The 21,326-nt window shown below is 32.5% G+C and overlaps 1 protein-coding gene across 4 annotated transcripts in view; it reads right to left on the bottom strand.

Annotated features, from left to right (window-relative positions):
- The window catches only part of LOC127731865 (uncharacterized), a 136,671-nt gene that overhangs the window by 39,099 nt on the left and 76,246 nt on the right, over nt 1-21,326 (bottom strand). For all 4 annotated transcript variants that reach the window (XR_007995855.1, XR_007995856.1, XR_007995857.1 and 1 more), the window contains exons 5-7: nt 17,862-18,016; nt 16,285-17,508; nt 13,942-14,026 (exon numbers count right to left, since the gene is read on the bottom strand). Coding sequence is in view for 1 of the 4 variants with exons in the window: in XM_052240731.1 (XP_052096691.1) it covers nt 13,942-14,026; nt 16,285-17,508; nt 17,862-18,016 (1,464 nt within the window). In the remaining 3 variants the exon portion in view is untranslated. The remainder of the gene's footprint in view (nt 1-13,941; nt 14,027-16,284; nt 17,509-17,861; nt 18,017-21,326) is intronic.

The raw sequence follows: 21,326 nt of genomic DNA, 5'->3' as shown, positions 1-21,326 counted from the left end.
CATGACAGTCAACTTTATTGTGAAGTTTCATTAAGTTTAAAGGATTCTGAAATTTTTTTAATTTTTGGTCCTGTATCCATGGTAACGTAGTAGTTCCAATGATTGTCAAAATCATTCAAAACCTGTATATAATGGACAACTATATTGTATAAAAATTTGATGACTTTAAGTTAAAGCATACCAAAATTATTCACCAAACCCTGAAGTTTTTGGAGCATTTTGACCTTTTTGCATTGTTTCCATGGTAACAGCAGCCATTTTGGAAATTCTAACTCCAAATGCCACATCTTCCAATGTTGCTCATCGTTACAGGGAAGTTTCATTAAGTTTGGGCAAATTTGATATTTTTGAAATTTTTGGTGTAGTTTCCATGGCAACATAGTAGTTCAAATGATTGCCAAAATCATCCAACACCAGTATATAGTGGGCACCTACATAGTATTAAAATATAATGATTCTAAGTTTAAGCATATCCAAATAGTTCACCAAAACCAAAAACTGGATTTTTTCACATTTGTTCTGTTTCCATGGTAACGGCAGCCATTTTTTATGTTCTTAAGACCTACTGCAACTCGAAATTTTGTGTTCCTCATAATAGTAGACAATCATTAAGATTGGTTCCATTGGCTCCAAAAAAACTGCCGGACAAAAATCATTGGAAGAATAATAATAATAACAAAGAAACAGAGGAAAAGCAATATGTCACCCGACATTGTCGATTGGGTGACATAATAATAATAATAGGGAAAAAGAAACAGAGGAAAAGCAATATGTCACCCGACATTGTCGATCGGGTGACATAACAAGTAATCCTGTGTTAGGATGCTAACACAAAAGTCGCCAAAACAGCCCCCAACCATTGTTCTGCTGTTTCCATGATAACGTCAGCCATTTTGAAATTTCAAAGTCAGATATCACATCTACACGTGACAGGTCACATTACTTACAAGTTTCATAAAAATTGGACCAATTTTCAAATTTAGACATTCGTGTTTCCATGGATACAGTGGCCATTTTGGAAATTCCAAAGTCAAATGCCACATCTACATAAGACAGTCAACATTTGTGTAAAGTTTCATTAGGTTTGAAGCATTTTGAATTTTTTGACATTTTTGCAGTTTCCATGGTAACGGCAGCCATTTTGAAAATTCCAAAGTCGGATGGCACATCTACACATGACAGGTCACGTTACTGTCAAGTTTCATAAAGATTGGACCAAATCTAGATTTTTCGCATTTTTGTTGTTTCCATGGCAACGGCGGCCATTTTGGAAATTACAAAGTGAAATTCCAAATCTACATACACTCGTTAACATCTCTTTTTAAATATATTAAATTTGAAGCATTTTAACAAAATTTCAAATTTTAACAGTTTTCATGGTAACGGTGGCATTTTAAAAATTCCAAAGTCGAATTACAGCTACATATGGTGCTACCTGTAATAATCTATCATTATATAACATAAAAAATACATAGGAATAATTCAACACTATCACATGACTAATCACATGACTATTGTTCTAGAATGTTCCATGAAAATTGACCCCCTAAAATAATGCCAAGATGACCCCGGGCTGAAATAAAAAAATGTGGAATGGACACCTGGACATTGGTCTCTTGTATTACACAAAACTTAAAGGTTCTACTAGTAGCGAATCAATAGTCGAAAAATGACCCCACCCATGTTCCTGCCCCCAAATAGTGCCAAGTTGACCCCCATTTGAAATAAAAAATAGTGAATGCACCCCTAGGGATACTTCCCCATCATCATACAAAATATAAAGTTTCCATCATTTAAGGCTTGGAAGAAAATGGTCGGACAAATTAGGGTTAAGAATAATAATAATAATAATAATAACTAGAATTGCCTTTGCAAGCAATAGCAGATGTCACCCTTCCCCCATTGCCACTTAGCGGCAGCCATTTCAAAAAATTTAGTGAATGCACATATATGCATGTACATCTTTCTGTAAATTTTCAGTACATTCAGAGCATTTTAAGAAAATTCACATTTTTGCCGTTTCCATGGCAACGGCAGCCATTTTGAAAATTTCAAAGTCAAAAGTGTCATCTTTACTTGCCAGTTAACAATCCTATCAAGTTTCATTAATTTGAAAGCATTTTGAAAATTTTTCACATTTTTGCAGTTCCCATGGCAACGGTGGCCATTTTGGAAATTCCAAAGTCAAAAGACTCATCCATCCTTGCCAGTCAACAATCATATTAAGTTTCATCAATTTTGGTGCATTCTGAAATTTTTGAAATTTTTGACATTTTATATGGATCCTATGGTTACAGAGATCATTCCAAAAATTTATTGGCAGATACCACATTGGTACATGGGAGGGAACATACCATCAAAATTTCAATGGATTTGACCTACCATATTAAGAAAGTAAATGCCACTTTAAGGTTTTTTGAGCATTTTGACCTGTTTTGCATTGTTTCCATGGTAACGGCAGACATTTTCGATATTCCAATGCCAAATTCTTTATCTACAAATGTTGCTCATCGTTACTGTGAAGTTTTATTAAATTTTGAGCATTTCGATATTTTTGAAATTTTTGGTGTAGTATCCATGGCAACATAGCAGTTCCAATGATTGCCAAAATCATCCCAAACCAGTATATAGTGGGCACCTACATTGTATTAAAATCTAAAGATTTTAAGCTTAAGCATTCTCAAATAATTCAGCGAACTCCAAAATTATATTTTTTCACCATTTTTCAGTTTCCATGGTGACGGCAGCCATCTTTTAGTTCCAAAGTTGCACTGCAACTGGAAAGTCAGGGTTCCTTGTTATAGTGAACCATCATTCGGATTGGTATCTTTTGCCCTGAGAAAGCGGGCGGACAAAATTAGGTGGAAGAAAAATAATAATAATAATAATAATAGGGAAAAAGAAACAGAGGAAAAGCAATATGTCACCCGACATTGTCGATCGGGTGACATAATAATAATAAGAAGAAACGGGACAAATTCATAAAGTCCCCAAAACTCCGTTTTGGCGACTTAATAATAAGAAACGGGACAAAAACATAAAGTCCCCAAAACTCCGTTTTGGCGACTTAACTAGATTTGCCATTGCAAGCAATAGCGGATGTCACCCTTCCCCCCATTTCCTCTAAGCAGCAGCCATTTTGAAAATTTTAAACAGTGAATGGACATATATGCATGGCTTTACAACTTTCTGTAAATTTTCAGAACATTTGGAGCATTTTGAAATTTTGCTGTTTCCATGGCAACGGCGGCCATTTTGGAAATTCCAAAGCAAGAAGTCTCATTTATACTTGCCAGTTAACATTTATATTAAGTTTCATAAAGTTTGGAGCATTTTGAAATTTTTGAACATTTTTGAACTTGTGCTGTTTCGATGGTAACAGTGACCGATTCTTAAATTTTTAAGACAGATGCAACTTTGGCAGATGACCAGGAATATACCATGAAAGAATCATGGAATTTGACCTACCATTATAAGTGAGTAAATGCTGATTTTAAGAATTTCCCATAGGGCTAATGGTAAATGTTTCTCCAGTTTCCATGGTAATGGCAGCCATTTTGGAACTTCTAAATATGGTCAACACATCTTGGCATGCCAGGCTACATTCCACTAAAGATTCATCCAGTTGGGTCTCATAATGAAAGATTTAATGGATTTGCAATATTTATTTTTTTTTCACATTTTTTCTGTTTCCATTGTAACGGCAGCAATTTTCTAGTTCCAAAGTTGCACTGCAACTCGAAAGTCAGGGTTCCTTGTTATAGTGCCCCATCATTTAGATTGGTTCCTTTGGCTCTGAGAAAACGGGCGGACAAAATTAGGTGGAAGAAAAATAATAATAATAATACTAACAAGTAATCCTGTGTTAGGATGCTAACACAAAAGTCGCCAAAACGGCCCCAACCATTGTTCTGCTGTTTCCATGGTAACAGCAGCCATTTTGAAATTTCATAGTCGGATAGCACATCTACACATGACAGGTCACATTACTTACAAGTTTCATAAAAATTGGACCAATTTTCAAATTTAGGCATTCAAGTTTCCATGGTTACAGTGGCCATTTTGGAAATTCCAAAGTCAAATGCCACATCTACATAAGACCGTCAACATTTGTGTAAAGTTTCATTAAGTTTGAAGCATTTTGAATTTTTTGACATTTTTGCAGTTTCCATGGTAACGGCAGCCATTTTGAAAATTCCAAAGTCGGATGGCACATCTACACATGACAGGTCACATTACTGTCAAGTTTCATAAAGATTGGACCAAATCTAGATTTTTCGCATTTTTGTTGTTTCCATGGCAACGACGGCCATTTTGGAAATTCCAAATCTACATACTCTCGTTAACATCTCAGTAAAATTTCATTAAATTTGAAGCATTTTAAAAAATTTACACATTTTTGCAGTTTCCATGGTAACGGCGGCCATTTGGGAAATTGCAAAGTCAAATTACCGCTACATATGGTGCTACCTGTAATAATCTATCATTATATAATATAAAAAGTACATAGGAATAATTCAACACTATCACATGACTAATCACATGACTATTGTTCTAGAATGTTCCATGAAAATTGACCCCCTAAAATAATGCCAAGATGACCCAAGGCTGAAATAAAAAATGTGGAATGGACACCTGGACATCGGTCTCTTGTATTACACAAAACTTAAAGGTTCTACCAGTAGCGAATCAATAGTCGAAAAATGACCCCACCCATGTTCCGGCCCCCAGATAGTGCCAAGTTGACCCCCATTTGAAATAAAAAATAGTGAATGCACCCCTAGGGATACTACCCCAACATCATACCAAATATAAAGTTTCCATCATTTAAGGCTTGGAAGAAAATGGTCGGACAAATTAGGGTTAAGAAGAATAATAATAATAACTAGATTTGCCATTGCAAGCAATAGCGGATGTCACCCTTCCCCCATTGCCACTGAGCGGCAGCCATTTCAAAGAAATTCAAACAGTAAATGCACATATATGCTTGGCTATACATCTTTCTGTAAATTTTCAGAACATTTGTAGCATTTTTGAAATTTTACACATATTTGCTATTTCCATGGCAACGGCGACCATTTTGGAAATTGCAAAGTCAAAAGTCTTATCTATACATGCCAGTTAGCATTTATATAAAGTAATATTAAGTTTGGTGCATTTTGAAATTTTTGACGTTTTTGCTAGTTTCCATGGCAACAAAGACCATTCCCAAAATTGTAATGACAGATGCCACATTGGTACATGGGAGGGAACATACCATCAAAGTTTCAATGGATTTGACCTACCATTTTAAGAGAGAAAATGCTACTTTAAGGTTTTTCCCATAGGGTTTAAATGGGAAACCTTTCCCCAGTTTCCATGGCAATACAGTAGTTCCGATGATTCTCAAAATCATCCAAAACCTGTATATAGTGGATACCTATGTTGTATAAAAATTTGAAGATTTTTAGTTCAGGCATTCTCAAGTTAGTCATCAAAAATAAAAAAAAATATTTATCATATTTTTGCTGTTTTCATGGAAACGGCGGCCATTTTTAAGTTTTAAAGTTTCACTGCAACTCCACTGATGGTGGTCCTCATTATGCTCAACAATCATGAAGATTGGTTCCATTGCCTCTGAGAAAACTGCCGGACAAAATTAGGTGGAAGAAAAATAATAATAATAGGGAAAAAGAAACAGAGGAAAAGCAATATGTCACCCGACATTGTCGATCGGGTGACATAATAATAATAATAATAAGAAACAGGACAAAAACATAAAGTCCCCAAAACTCCGTTTTGGCGACTTAATAATAAGAAACGGGACAAAAACATAAAGTCCCCATAACTCCGTTTTGGCGACTTAATAATAATAATAAGAAACGGGACAAAAACATAAAGTCCCCAAAACTCCATTTTGGCGACTTATTGGCGACTTAATAATAATAAGAAACGGGACAAAAACATAAAGTCCCCAAAACTCCGTTTTGGCGACTTAATAATAATAATAACTGAGCAAAACCAATAAGTCTGCCCAAACTTCGTTTGGGAGACTTAATTATGAACTTTCATAACAATCCTTGATAACCTTTTAAAAAACGAAATGTGTTCCAAAATTACAGTAAAAATGTATTTTAATCATATCTAAAAATTATTTTTGTCAAATTTAAAGACATGGCATACAAGAACCACTTTAATATGGATTAATTACCTCAGTACAAGTGCGTTTTACAGGTAAAAAGAAAGCCCTACTTTTCTTAAACTCGTGTATTACTTATATAGTGAATTCAAAAAGCCCTGCGATTTAAGTTTAACAGGATGTTGCAATTTTGAATGAATGTTATTTAGAATTTAAAACTCTCTGGTAGGTGTGATCTTTTTAATAAGTTTCCCCAAGCAGGAGGTATTGCTTTATACATCACCACTAATCAGAAGAAATATTTTAATAATTTCTTTAAAGTTTGATCCCTTTTTGATATATTCATATTATATATATAAAAAAGGGATAAAACATTTAAGAAATTATATAACTATATCATATATACTTTATCCCAAATTATAATAAAAGATATATTTCAAATATCCTAGTTTTTTTATCTAGATTAATTAAATTTTTAAATTTGACAGCAATACACCAAACTACACAATGACCTGGGTTTCAGTAAGATCAATATATTACTAAGATAGCTGTATAGTTTGATGAAAAAACAAGTTGATTTGAAATAGTTATAAAAAGAATTAAAGTGTACTATCTGAATATAGTCCTAACTCCAAATTCTAGCTTTTTTACCTAGATTTATTTAATTCTTAAATTTGACAGCAATACACCAAACTACATAACGACCTGTGATTCAGTAAGATCAATATATTACCAAGGTAGCTGTATAGTTTGATGAAAATCCAAGTTGATTTGAAAAAGTTATAAAAAAAATTAAAGTGTACTGTCTGAATTTTGTCCGAACTGCAAATCCTAACTTTTTTTACCTAGATTAATTTAAATCTTAAATTTGACAGCAATACATCAAACTACATAATGACCTGGGATTCAGTAAGATCAATATATTACTAAGATAGCTTCATAGTTTGATGAAAATCCAAGTTGATTTGAAAAAGTTATAAAAAAAATTAAAGATGCCTATCTGAATTTTAATCTTTTTTTTACCTATTAATTAATATCTTTCATTTCACAGCAATGAATCAAACTAACAAATAGACTGGTATTTAGTAAGATCTATATATGATTTAGTTAGATGAGCTGATTTACACCAGTGAAAACTAAATTTGAAGGTCCAGACTAGTAGAGACAGGTCGAAACTGGTTGAGACTGAGTCGAGACTAGTTGAGACAGGTCGAGACTGGTCGAGCCTTGGTCGAGACCATTTCAGACAACACCAAGATCATCAAGTACTGAATCAGACTTATTAAGTAAAGTGGAGACCTAGTCAAGTACAATTAAGTACAGTTAAGTACTGTCGAGACAATGTCGAGACTAGTCGAGTAAAATGTGTGCTTGACTCTACTGGTCGAGCACAAAAACTGGTCTTTTCAGACTCGGAGCAGTTTGTAGTGTTTGTGATATGGAACCTTGTGGTACAATTTCTGAGAGATCTATACGCTTACACACAAGTTATTGTCTGGAAACTACAAAAATGCTTGTTTTTGGCCCCTTTTTGGCCCCTAATTCCTAACTGTTGGTACCATAACCCCTAAAATCAATCCCAATCTTTCTATTGTGGTATTGAACCTTCTGGTAAAATTTCTTAGAGATCCATTCACTTAAACTAAAGTTATTGTCTGGAAACCAAATGTGTCTTCGGACGACGCTACCGACGACGACGACACCATAGCATTATACGACGCAAACAAAATTTTGCGGTCGTATAAAAATCTTTTATACAAATTATGTGTAGTTTTATAGGATAAAAACTAAATTATTTCTATTTGTAATGTGTAGGGGAATTTCATTATAAACTTTCCTTCATTCTTTTTAATATGTAATTTCTATGATACGGTTATTAAGATGTTAGATATTATTCAAAATATCTCATAATGAAGAGTAAATTTCAAACTACATGTATATCTATACATAATTTCTTTCCTAAAATTAGATGTGATGCTGTTTTATTTTCATCTATGACTCAACTTAAAATTTCAATTAATTGCACAATACATTTCTAAATTTAGATTCTGATTAAATATTTGATATAGCATAGTTTCTGACACAGAATGAATGTGGTCTAAGTACTTAAATAATTTAAAAATGGACATTTACCAACATGACCAATTATGGTCCAATATCCAAATTCTAAATATATGGTTGTAATCAGCATATCAAAGAACCCCAAGAATTCAACAAAGTTTAATTTTGGATACTTTCGACCTTAAAGTGAACTAATTTGATAACAGGACTCAAAATCAAAAATCTAAATACACACTTAGTTTCAGCATATCAAAGAACCCCATATATTGAATTTCTGTCAAAATTAAATCAAGTTTAATTTTGGACCTCAATTTTAACCAACTTGAAACTGTGCCCAAAATCAAAAATTTAATTATATGTTTAGATTTAGCATAAACAGAATCCCAAAAATTGTGTTTTGTTAAAATCAAACTAAGTTTAATTATGGTCACTTTGGACCTTAATGTGGACCAGTTTGAAAAACGGGCCCAAAATAAAAATTAAAAACACTGCTACATTGCACAAGAACACCAATAATTCAATTTTTGATGAAATCAAACAAAGTTCAATTTTGGAACCCTATTTGGACCAATTTGAAAAATGTGTCGAAATGGTATTAAACCATGTGCTAAAATTTAATAGAGATCGATACACTTATCCTCAAGTTATTACCTGCATACCACAAAAATAGTTTTGGCCCCTTTTCAACCCCTAATTATTAATGGTTAGGGCCAAGACCCCTCCTCCCCCCCCCACTCAGATATCAATTCTTGTCTTAAAGGGGCACTAGCTGTCAAATTCATGTTCACCGATTTGACTCAAATTCTCATATTTGACATATAACCATGTAAAACATGTATCCAAACTATAAAAAGTCTTAAATAAATAACCTACAGGGCATGGGCTCGATAATATGTAGCTTCGTTTCGTGTGTTATTTAGTCTTAACGCCATCTAATTAACTATCGAGTTGACCTCCGGAGAACTCTGATGGTCATATAAGCGATATAAACATAAATATATATATAATTAGAAAGCGAACGCGTGCAATTGGATTTTTCTAGGTTTGTTTAATTTCATATTTTAGATTAAAAATATATGTTGATCATCGGTTTTACCTGTATAAGAATGATTTTTTGAGGATCGAATCAGTCAGTCAGATGATATACCTATGTTTCACTTTCATTGTTGACATTCTTTTCCTTTAAATAACCGAACATGCACAATTCATGCGTTATCCATCTCTAGCTATTGCTAAGGGGTTAAATTGAAGTTCATATGAGTAATATAAGGATTCAATGACGTCAAATTATTCACTTGCAAGTGAATAATTCATCATCAATGTTTCTTAGCATAATTTGACAAAATTGAACCATGCTGGCTGCTAAAAGCGAATTTTCACTTCACTACTTTACTTTCATTAATGATTGAACAAAAAAGAAAATCATACTTTAGATTTTTGATATATCTCGTATCTAGTGCCCGTTTAAAACCAGACAAATAATTGTTTTTGGCCCCTAATTACAAAATAGCTGTAACAATAAAAGCCAATATCAATCCCAACCCTCCTATCGTGGTATGGAACCTGTTGGTAAAATGTCTTACACATCCATACACTTATACTCAATTTATTGATTATGAAATCAACGAAAATAATTACCTGGTAGTATTATATGTTGGACTTTGAGAAACTGGCGTAAGAATAAAAACTTTAGCATGTTGATTTAAAAAAAAAAACATTGAACCATGATAATAATGTTGAGGACTTGGACGTTTGTCGTATTGTAACGTCATACCATATCTCATCTACCGTAAAAAAAAACATTGATGTTACATTTAGCTTCATGAAGTTGCCAGTAGGTATTTAGTGAATATATCAAATGACCAACATCTAGAAATATAAATAATCCAACTCTTGTAATAATGACATAACTGTAAGGAAACGTTCAACTCACACCAGAGAGCAACAATACATCAATGGACTAATATACAAGAAAGCAGGCGTAGCATTGTGAACATGTACCTTGCTAAATATGATGCAGCTAGCTACTGAATTTGCTGGTATAATACATTTGATTAAAACATTCAAAACAACTTATGATGACATTTTAGCAACGACAATATAACACCAGAGTAATCCACCAGCATTTCCGAAAGTTCATTTAAAGGAAAACTTTGGTTAGAGACAATTTAAATGTTCTTTCTGTTGGAGAGAATAATTTTGTCAGCTTTAAATTAAATCCATATGCTCTAGATATTACACTGAAAGGAAACACAATAACTTCTTTCTATTTCTCTTCCTCCTGTGTAAAGGAGCACATTAGCAATAATTGATTAGCTGGGGTTTATGACATTCATTAAGTAAACTAGTGTGAATAAAAAAATAAAAGGGCATTGCTTTAGAAAGATATTAAATTAATGACAAAAATTTATATACTTAACAAATACAAAAGTGATTATTTTTAGGAAGCTCAGTGGTATATGCATATGTTATAGTATATTAAAATAAATGGGGAATGGGTCCATGGGACACAGATAATGCCCCCGCTTGCATATAACGTTATAAAGGGCCATAACTCAAGAACTGTAAAAGTGACGCTACCCAAATTTGTACTTGATCTGAGTTTTGTGGTAATAAGCATTGTTTATAAGTTTCATAACATTTAATTGAGGTAAACTTGTTAGATCGAGAACAAAAACAAATATTTTAGCAATTTTTCACTTTGTAAAGGGGCTTAACTCTAGAACGGTAAAGTGACACCACCAAACTTCAAACTTGATCCGTGTTTTGTGGTTATAAGCATTGTGTCAAAGTTTCATAACATTTGGTTGAGGCAAACTCAAGTTAGAGAACAGAAACAAAAAAATCAGCAATTTTTCCATTTGTAAAGGGGCATAACTGTAGAACAGTAGAAGTGACACCCCCAAATTCAAACGTGATCTGTGTTTTGCGGTAATAAGCATTGTGTCAAAGTTTCATAACATTTGGTTGAGGCAAACTCAAGTTAGAGAACAGAAACAAAAAAATCAGCAATTTTTCCATTTGTAAAGGGGCATAACTGTAGAACAGTAGAAGTGACACCCCCAAATTCAAACGTGATCTGTGTTTTGCGGTAATAAGCATTGTGTCAAAGTTTCATAACATTTGGTTGAGGCAAACTCAAGTTAGAGAATGGAAACAAAAAATTCAGCAATTTTTCTATTCCTAAAGGGGCATAACTCTAGAATGGTAAAAGTGACGCCACCAAAATTGAAACTCGATCTGTGTTTTGTGGTAATAAGCATTATGGATAAGTTTCATAACATTTGGTTGAGGTAAACTAAAGTTAGAGAACGGAAACCAATTTTGGGACGTACGGACGGACGTACAGCCAGACAAGGGTAAAACTTAATGCCCCCTCTGCTACGGACAGAAAAAGTTTGTACGCATTATGACCTGCATTTTCAGTTTCAGAGGTTGACAGGTTAACATATTTTTTTAACCTATAATATGAAGCCAAACAGACGTAAACAAAAATCCAATTGCACATGTTCGCTATCTACTTATATCTATATTTATGTTTATTTTGGGTTATATGACCTGATGACCGTCCGCATTCTTGGGAGGTCACCTAAATGGTGAATTTTATGGTGTCTAGACTAAAATACACACGAAATGCTGATACATATTGTTGAGTACATGAATCATAAAATATTCATTTTAGACGTTTTACAATTTGGATATCCGTTTTAGTGTGCCATAAATCAAGTATATATGAGAATTTGAGACAAATCGATGAACATGAATTTGACAGGTAATACCCCTTCAAAGAAATATTAGTTTCTAATAGTATGATGTTTGAAATCAAAATTGTTCATTTAACATTTGTATATGAGCTAAAATATTTTTTATGCAAAATATTCAGACTATTTGACTATTTTTTATTTTATGTAGTTCTGACATTGAAAGTTGTCATTTTACTAGTGTATGCTTTATATGATATATGTCAATGTGCAAAATATTCAAACCTTTTTAACCGCATATTAATGATATATAACAATTTAATACTATGCTTTTATACATGTATAACATTAAAACTTATTGTTCTACTATTTTATTCTATAAATAAGTGAAAATGGATAAAATGTCTGTCATTAAATTAGGCAAGATAATCTAAGTTGGCGCTTAGATTGGTTAAGCATCTGGTGCTACAATTGGTAAAAACAGACGCAAATGAGTTATATTTTGGTGCTAAAATATCAAATATCGCTTACATATCCCCATGATTCAATACAATATCCTCCCCTGTGATTAAAATATACCTCACTGAAGCATATTTCAATACACATCAGATAACTACACCTTAAGAAATATTCTAATTGAAATAAATTAAATTACATTTTATCCCTGATAATTTCCCATTGATAAATTTTCATTTGATCTTATTAAAAAACTAAGATTGCAACTCCCTGAGGCAATACTGACCTAATATTTTTTTGGCTTTTCTATTTGGTTTTGTCCCTATAGTTCATCAGCCATGTATACTTCCCTGTCAAATGTTTGGTTATTGAGCATCCCTGCACTACATAGAAAACTGATTAAGATTCTGTCAGTGTTTCAAAGTAATCCACCCTCTTGTTTTAAAAGTCGGAGAAACAATATTCAGACAAACGACACAACAACAAATGAATTAACCAATGGGCACAAAAATCACAGTATCCTGTCAATTCATTTAGCAGAGTATAAAAATTGCATTGCATAATAATCAAAAGTTGGATAAATGTAACACACAAAATTACTTCGAAACATGCATTATTATAAATTACTAAATGAAAAACTGAGTAATAATTCTGTCAATTATAAGAACAAATACCAAGATTTCAATACTTTATTTTGTTTAATATTGTGGCTTATCAGATATTTACAATTTCAGACAGGTATTGTATAATTGATTTTTGTCGAGCCTGCGACTTTTGTCGCAAAAGCGAGACATAGCAATCCTACATTCCGTCGTCGGCGGCGTCCACAAATATTCACTCTGTGGTTAAAGTTTTGGAAATTTAAAAAATTTTCTTAAATTATCCTGGATTTCTACCAAACTTGAACAGAAGCTTGTTTATGTAGAAGTAAATTTTGTAAAACAAAAATCCTATTTATCCGTATTTTACTTATAAATGGACTTAGTTTTTCTGCCAGTTAACATTACATTCAATCTGTGGTCAAAGTTTTTTAAAATTTTAATAACTTTCTTAAAATATCCTGGATTTCAACTAAACTCAGACAGAAGCTCATTTATGATCATACGATAGTATCCAGAAGTAAATTTGTAAAACAAAAATCCTGTTTATCCGTATTTTACTTATAAATGGACTTAGTTTTTCTGCCAGTTAACATTACATGCACTCTGTGGTTAAAGTTTGAAAAATTTAAATAACTTTCTTAAACTATCCTGGATTTGTACCAAACTTGGACAGAAGCTTGTTTATGATCAAAAGCTAGTATCTAGAAGGAAATTTATTTCCATTTTTTTTCGTATATATCTAATAAATGGACTAAGTTTTTCTTCCAGTTAACATTACACAGTCTGCAGTTAAAGTTTTTAAAACATTTATTAGATTCATAAAGTAGGTGAGACACTGGGTTCCGCGGAACGCTTACAAATTTTTTCTGTCTTTCATACAATAATGAATGTAACCTGAACTCAAATTCACAGAACATAAATATGAGAAATCATCTCATTCTAACAATTTGACTAATTACTGACTGAAACATGATCCAATGAATAAATTTTGATTTTAAATTACCTTTTCTCTCATTTGTCCCACCATGGAACATGAAGTTAACAATCAGGGCAAGTCCTCTCTGTCCCGGTTTCTTCTCATAATTATCCTGAAAGATGTCATTATTATATTTAGAGATGTTGACCATTTTTTGTTATTTATAGTTTCTCTTAAAAATGTTGTTTAACTAACTTATTTGTATATCACGTATATATTGTCCTTTTGATGATTTTTGTCTGAAGAGTAACTCTCTGTCTACTATAGCTTTTGTATAAAAAACACAAATAAGGGGCAACAATTGTCTTTCAAGTTTAACAATCTTATAAGGAGACAACTGACAATCTGGTTTTCAAGATGATACCCAAAATCAACCAAAATTGGTAAAAATCATAAAAGGAGTCATCTGACAGTTTGATTTATAATGGTATGATGGTATAACCTAACATTGTAAAACTTTTCTGCCCTTGTCATGGATTGATGTTTAACTCCACTTTCAACACTATTTTGCTAATTCGTGGCAGTCAGTATTTAGTGGTGGAGAAGGCAGGAGCACCCGGAAAGAACCACCGACCCTAATCTGCCTCTGTTATATCATATATCTATTATGGTTTACCTAAGCGGAAGTGTGCTATAATAGATTTATGATTTCAATTACTCAAACAGTCTTCTTTAACTTTATGGGACCCTGAACTTAAGAAAAAGGTTCAGATTTGGTTTCAGGGTTAGGTAAGAGTTTCAGTAGGTTTGGAATAGGGCTAGTGTTAATGTTAGGTTTAGTTTAAGGGTGAGGATTAGTTTACAAAATGTAGTACAGACATATATGGTTCCCTAAAGTACAGCTACCAATGCTTTTAAAAAATGTGACGATGGAACACAGTTTCCCTGCTTATAAATATACAGCAATACCTGTAATTTTTAAATTTACAAAGGGACATAACTCAAGAATTGCAAAAGTGACTCTACCATTATTCAACCTTGATCTGTGCTTGGTGGAAAACCAGCAGAAACAGCAAATTTGAAAATTTGTCCACTTATAAAGGGACATAACTCGAGAACGGTATAAGTGACCCCATCCAAATTCAAACTTGATCTGTGTTTGTTGGAAATAAGCATTGTCTATAAACCTCATAACATTTCGTTGAAGCAAACAAAAGTAAGAGAGAGAAACTAATTTTGGGACGTACAGACAGACGTATGAATAGACATACAGTCTTACAAGGGTAAAACTTAATGCCTCCTCCGCATACACAGCAGCATCAAAATCAATATATGATGTTATATTGCAATCATTGAATGCTAATCTAGGACATTAATGTACTAGGTCTTTAATGCACCTAATACATTTTTTCCAACAAGTGAAGTCTAATCTTCCATATATATAATTTGTTCTTCTCTGTAATATTTCATAATTATATTAATCATTTCAGCCAAAATTAATTATAATGTTGGCTACAATACGATTTCTTAAAGATGAAAACATGTGTAAAATATCTATTTGGGTAAAGTCTTGAATAATATCTATGTTGGCAAAAACCCTCAGTCAGTAAAACATCCATTTATTCTCATTTATGCATTTCATGGCGTCATAGCAAAATCACAACTGACATTTCTTCACTTAAGTGTCAAGGTTATATCAGGCTGCTCATATATAAATACAGCTATTATAACCTTGTTTTGCAAAGCATACACATTTCGTAATTTCAGGGACCAAATAATGACTTATTCCTCCTTTGTATATGTGGTATCAACATGTGGTTGGTTTATCTTTTTTTTTGTTTCAAAATAATTAACAAACAAACATTTCAGTGATTTTCCTACCTTTTTTCAAATGTGGCTCGGGCCCCAGGCAATTGGGAAAAATGTGTCGTAAAACGTGTGAATTGGGAAAAAATAAATCATTATTTTAATCATGGTTTAATGAGGTTATTTATTTGAATTCCAATTTTCTATCATGACCAATTTTTACCATTTCATTTTCTTTTCTTGGTGCATGTTAATATATATATCATCAGGATTTGACACTAACTAAATTCCTTTACTAGCTCAGAGGGCTATTTATATTTGTTTTTTTTTAAGTCTTCCAACTCTGCTAGCCCGTCAAGTTCCAAAGGCAGGACATGTGTCTCTATGGGCCAAGGGCTACCTCATACGAACAATAAAATAATCAATAACCTGTTTGCTACAACTTGATTAAATTGGGAATTTTCAGTGTTCATTTGGGAAAAAATTAGGGTTTTTCTAATTTGGAACAGGGCCTATTTTCGGACCCAAAAAAAAGGCAGGAAAATCACTGCATTTTCATGCTTTCCGTGACTTTTCATGAAAAAATTTAAATCAAATGTATTAATGCAATATGTAAACACTTACAGACAGCGCTTTACTTTCTATCTCTGACCATTCGCCATCGAATGTGTGGGGTGTTTTACATGTCCCACAGAGATATTCTGTAATCTGCTCCTCACTAAATTCATTGGATCCTGTCACTAATTCAGGTTTTGTATGGCCACATTCAAATTTTTTCTCGAATTCTACATTGGACATCTTGAATCGTGTATGTATTATCTTCTCTAACTCCTCTGTCACGAAGTCACCAATGTCTTTGTACAAACCTCTTTTGATGAATGAATCTTTCCCAAATTCCAAAACCTGAACCTGAATAAAATTTGGAAATGTCATTACAAGCAATTTTCTTAAATATGTTTTCTTCTGTAACTCAAAGACTGCAATGCCTCCGAAAAGAGCAACTGACTTTTTTATTTTATTTGGAACAATCACTTCTGCAATTTCATACTTCCGGCTCAGTGAAGCAATCAAATGGTTCATTAGATGTGGTGGCTTGAATCTAAATTTGAAACATAACCAAGTTGATTTTTTACAGGTATCGTCTGTCACATTAAATGTTGCATAAATGTCACAGTGTAATTCTTTTTTAATCAGGCAAGGTACATAGTAGCAAGGCTTTTCGTCAGCAGTCTCTGACATGTTTGGACGTATGATGATATCAAATCTCTCCATTACATTCAGAATATGGTCCTTGTGTTTGAAAAACATATTATCCCTTTTTTTGAATATATCTTCTAAAACCTCACTATGTAATTTGCCTCTACTGTACAATTCATCCCATTTTTTTCTATTTTTGATACTAATGGCTCTAAATTTCTTTGCAGTAACTATATATCTAAAAGCGTCAGACAACCACTGTGTATCTAAAATAATGTAGGAAGGAAGATCTTTGAAATAAACTAAAGCTCTGATCTCGTGATGGAATTCCAGGAACAATCTGAGTTCTTCATCATTTAGTGGCTTAGGTGTATCAGTAGCAATATTCTGAATTTCCTGAAAGGAAATAATAGGTAACTCCTTCTTCTTTTCTTGAAGTCGTGTTTCCAGCTGAATAAATTTTAAGGGATAATCTATGTTCCATTTTTTCATTTTTCTGGCTAAGTTTAGGATGTCTTCTCGTATTTTCTGGAATACACTGGGATCATCTTCTGTATTGGAAATGAAGTATTCTTGCCTTATATGTCTTAGTTGATCTTCTGACATATTCTCCGTAAACTTAAAAATGTTTTCTCGGCATGCATCGTCAATCTACAAAATAAAATATGCTTGTTTGTTTGTTTGGTCTGAACAAATAAATGAATGCTTTGGACATATTTGAAAACATGAAGTAAATACTAAAGCTGTATAAACATATATGATAATCATATAACTATATCACATTAAATAAATTATTGTAAGACCACAACTTCTGTAAAATTTGATATAAGATTTGCTTTTCCTGGAAACATTTCAAACCTTAAAACTGATAAAGTTATTTCATTATATATTGTCATAATGCTGATCTGGTTACAATAAACTATCAGTAAAACATGAACCTGTACAAATAAGCACAACAGTAGAAGTGTGTTTGCAACCTTTAAACATTTGTAGATTTTCAATACCTCTTCTACATCAGAGGTCACAGCATCTTTCCAAGTACCAACAATAACTACTGGTGGATCAAGATCATCTGATGTCTTGCTGTCAGCAGAACTACTTTTGTCCTCTTCCAGTCTACTGTAGCAATGTATTGAGTCCATCCATAATTGGAATAAATCTACAAAGAAATAATACAACAACTTCATATCACCATTTACTCAAGTCTCATGACCGATTGCAAGTTCTTTGTAGTAGAGAAACTTGGAGTAGTAGCTTTTACTAATATGTAAGTGTGTATTAATACATCTGTGCTGCAAAGTTATTAGAACATGTAACAAATGAACTGTTTCTTTTTTAAGGAAGACATATTTATGGTACCATTTAATATAAAAATCAGTACATGTATATGGCATTACTATTTTAGGAATATATTCATGTGATATTTTAGGTATGAAATCACTCTTGCTCATGCTTTACACATTCTTTATAACAAACAAAATAAACTGCTTCGCTGAGCGCAGCTAGATACGCCCGCAGAGGTCCAACCCTGAACAGTTGGGGCAAAAATGGACACAATATTCAAGCTTGATTCAGGTCTGAATTTGGATTGTAATTAAATAGTCGACATATTATAGGTTTCTGAATAAATGTAGTCAAAGAACTTGAAATTGGTTATATGAATTGAATTTATATTCAATTAAAGATTTCTTGCTGTTGTGCAATACTTAGTAAATCTGTTATCAGACTATAAACAAATAAAGTTCAATTAATTCTCAATGTCATATTAGAAATTTATGAAAATAAAACGGGAGCTTACATCAATAGATATAAACAATTCACCAAAGTTTCATAAGAATTGGTGACAGCATTTTTGAGTTATTGTCCGAAAACTGGAAAATCACAAAACCCCACAACTCAGATATGTAAAATGTTAAATTTATAAAATTCTAAAGGGAGCTTACATCAATACATACAAACAATTCAATAAAGTTTCATAAGAATTGCTGAAAGCATTTTTGAGTTTTTGTCCGAAAACTGGAAAATCCCCCCTTTTTTTATGAATAAAACCCTGTAACTCGGAAACGTAAAATCTAAAATTTATAAAAATCGAAAGGGAGCTCATGTCAATAGATATAAACAATTCACCACAATTTCTTGCAAGTTGGTGAAAGCATTCTTCACTTATTTTCCGAAAACTGGAAAATCCCCCTTTTTTTAATGAATAAAACCCCATAACTTGGAAACGTAAAATCAAAATTTTATAAAAAACGAAAGGTAGCTCACGTCAATAGAAATAAACAATTCACCAAAGTTTTATGCAAATTGGTTAAAGCATTTTTAAGTTAATGTCCAACATGTTGACGACGGACAGACGGACGGACGGACAGAGGTATACCATAATACGTCCCGTAAATGGGCGTATAAAAATGAGGGGATGTGGTATGACGAACTCCGTTAATTAATTATCTGTTAATCATTGATCAATTTAGAACAGATTTGACCTTTTTATAAGTATGAACAAAAAGCTCCTGTCAGTCAGACCTTCCAATGAGTCAATACACAATATAAAACTAAACTCTCACTAACAGTAATAAACAGTAATTACCAACACTGTCTGGATAGAGGAAATATTATGACATTTAAACTATTCACCTTTTAACGAAATGTAGAAAACTGTTCAAATGAAGCAATTTTATTAAAAAGAAGATTTAGAAGGCGTTTGATTAGCGCTATAAACACAAGGATTAACAAATTTGTGTACATCTCAATTGCAATGGTTACAAAACGTTAAAGTTGAATTAACTTTTCAAAGACTATAAAAGAATTTTATTTAAAAAATTCCCTGTCACTTCTTGAATTCAGACAAAATAAAATTCCACTTCAATGGTTTTCTGCACTCCAAACTATTTAAACTATAAAGAAATCATGATTTCGATGAGGAATCATGAGAAAAAATCCATAGAAACCTAATGTTGAGAAAACTGTATAAGCAATAAGCATGCCATGACAGTCGGAAACCATATTGAATTTAAATAAAAGAAATGGAAATGTTTATTAGAGAAGGTAAGAAAGGCCAAGTTGTTGATTTTTTAATTGTTTACATCTGTTTCTATGGGCTTTAAAAGTTTAATGAATGTGCGTAATTTAGGATTTTATTCATCTTATATACTGATATATGTGTTTTTACTTAAATTATGTTATGGAGCTTCGAGGTATTTGTAAACTTTTGAGTTATAGACAAATTTCCACACAACAGCTGATTGTAGTAGGTGCAAATACATGTGGATCTTTTTTGTGCATAAGCAAAAATTCTGCCGAAAAAAAAAATTAAAAGAAAGATAATAGATTGATCTTTATAAAGCAATAATTTGCATTCCCCCCCCCCCCCCCCCCACCAGCGACAGTTTTTTGGGAAAAAATCCCCAAAATGGGCAATAACTTCATCAAAAAGAGAAAGTCAAGTATACCTTTTTATGTTCAGGCATGTTTGAGTTGACTATTCTGTCTTGAAAACTTATAAAAGAAAAATATTTGAAACATCATCTCGCTTCAGATTCTATTATTTTTATATATTTATGCTATAGGTTGATATAATAACATTAAAAATCAAATAAAATGGTCAACTGAAATACCTTTTTAATGAGTCATAACAACAAAGTAGGTGTGTTCGAATAATAAATGTTTACTAAAAGTACGACAGACTTTACAAGTGGATCTTAAAAATGCGTAACTTCCCAAAAAAATCATATTTTGTGCGTGTTATCTAGGGTAATTAGTCTTCAACCTGTGAACATTTTTTGTCTGCCCTTCCACGAAATATTTAGTTATAATTTTTAAAAATATTTTTGAACTTTACTAAGTCCCCCTTCCCCCCCCCCCCCTGACAACTAATTAGACAAAAGTTTTAAGTTAACCAAATGCATAAAAGTACAGTAAATGATGCTCAATAGCTAGTAGATACATTTTTCTTTTAAAATACAACTGGCATATAAGGATCATAATGATGCTATGTTGATAAATTGATTGGTTTTCAAGAGCTAAATTGACAGCGCGTCATCACTACAATGGCTTCCATTATAACGATTTAAAAAAATAGGTGGCGTAATGGGGAGATAGTTTTGACGAAGTAGAATCCTGACTGCATGGGTGCGTACAAATGTGATAACTTGATTTTGTAACCATTTTATAACTTAATCAATAACAAACGAAATATAGAAATTATATAACAGCACATCTCAATAGTTGGATTCGACACATAACTACTTTAAAATATATCTGAGACACCTTTTAAAATGTTGAGCGCCAGTTAAGATGAAACTACACAAGGGCATTAAGTCATTACTTAACTGCAATTGAATGTTACTTGTTTAATACTGATTTAGTCTAACACATGTACACAGTGATGTTTGTTTACAATGGAGAGCGAAGAGAGAGAGCGGGCTAAAACATAGTTAACAGTTCCGGACAATAGAGTCTATTATGGCGTT

This window comes from Mytilus californianus, unplaced genomic scaffold, assembly GCF_021869535.1.
Source record: "Mytilus californianus isolate M0D057914Y unplaced genomic scaffold, xbMytCali1.0.p SCAF_21, whole genome shotgun sequence".
In the NCBI taxonomy this organism is placed as follows: domain Eukaryota; kingdom Metazoa; phylum Mollusca; class Bivalvia; order Mytilida; family Mytilidae; genus Mytilus; species Mytilus californianus.
The sequence above is the reverse complement of the archived record's forward strand: the minus strand, read 5'-3'. Positions and strand labels throughout refer to the sequence as shown.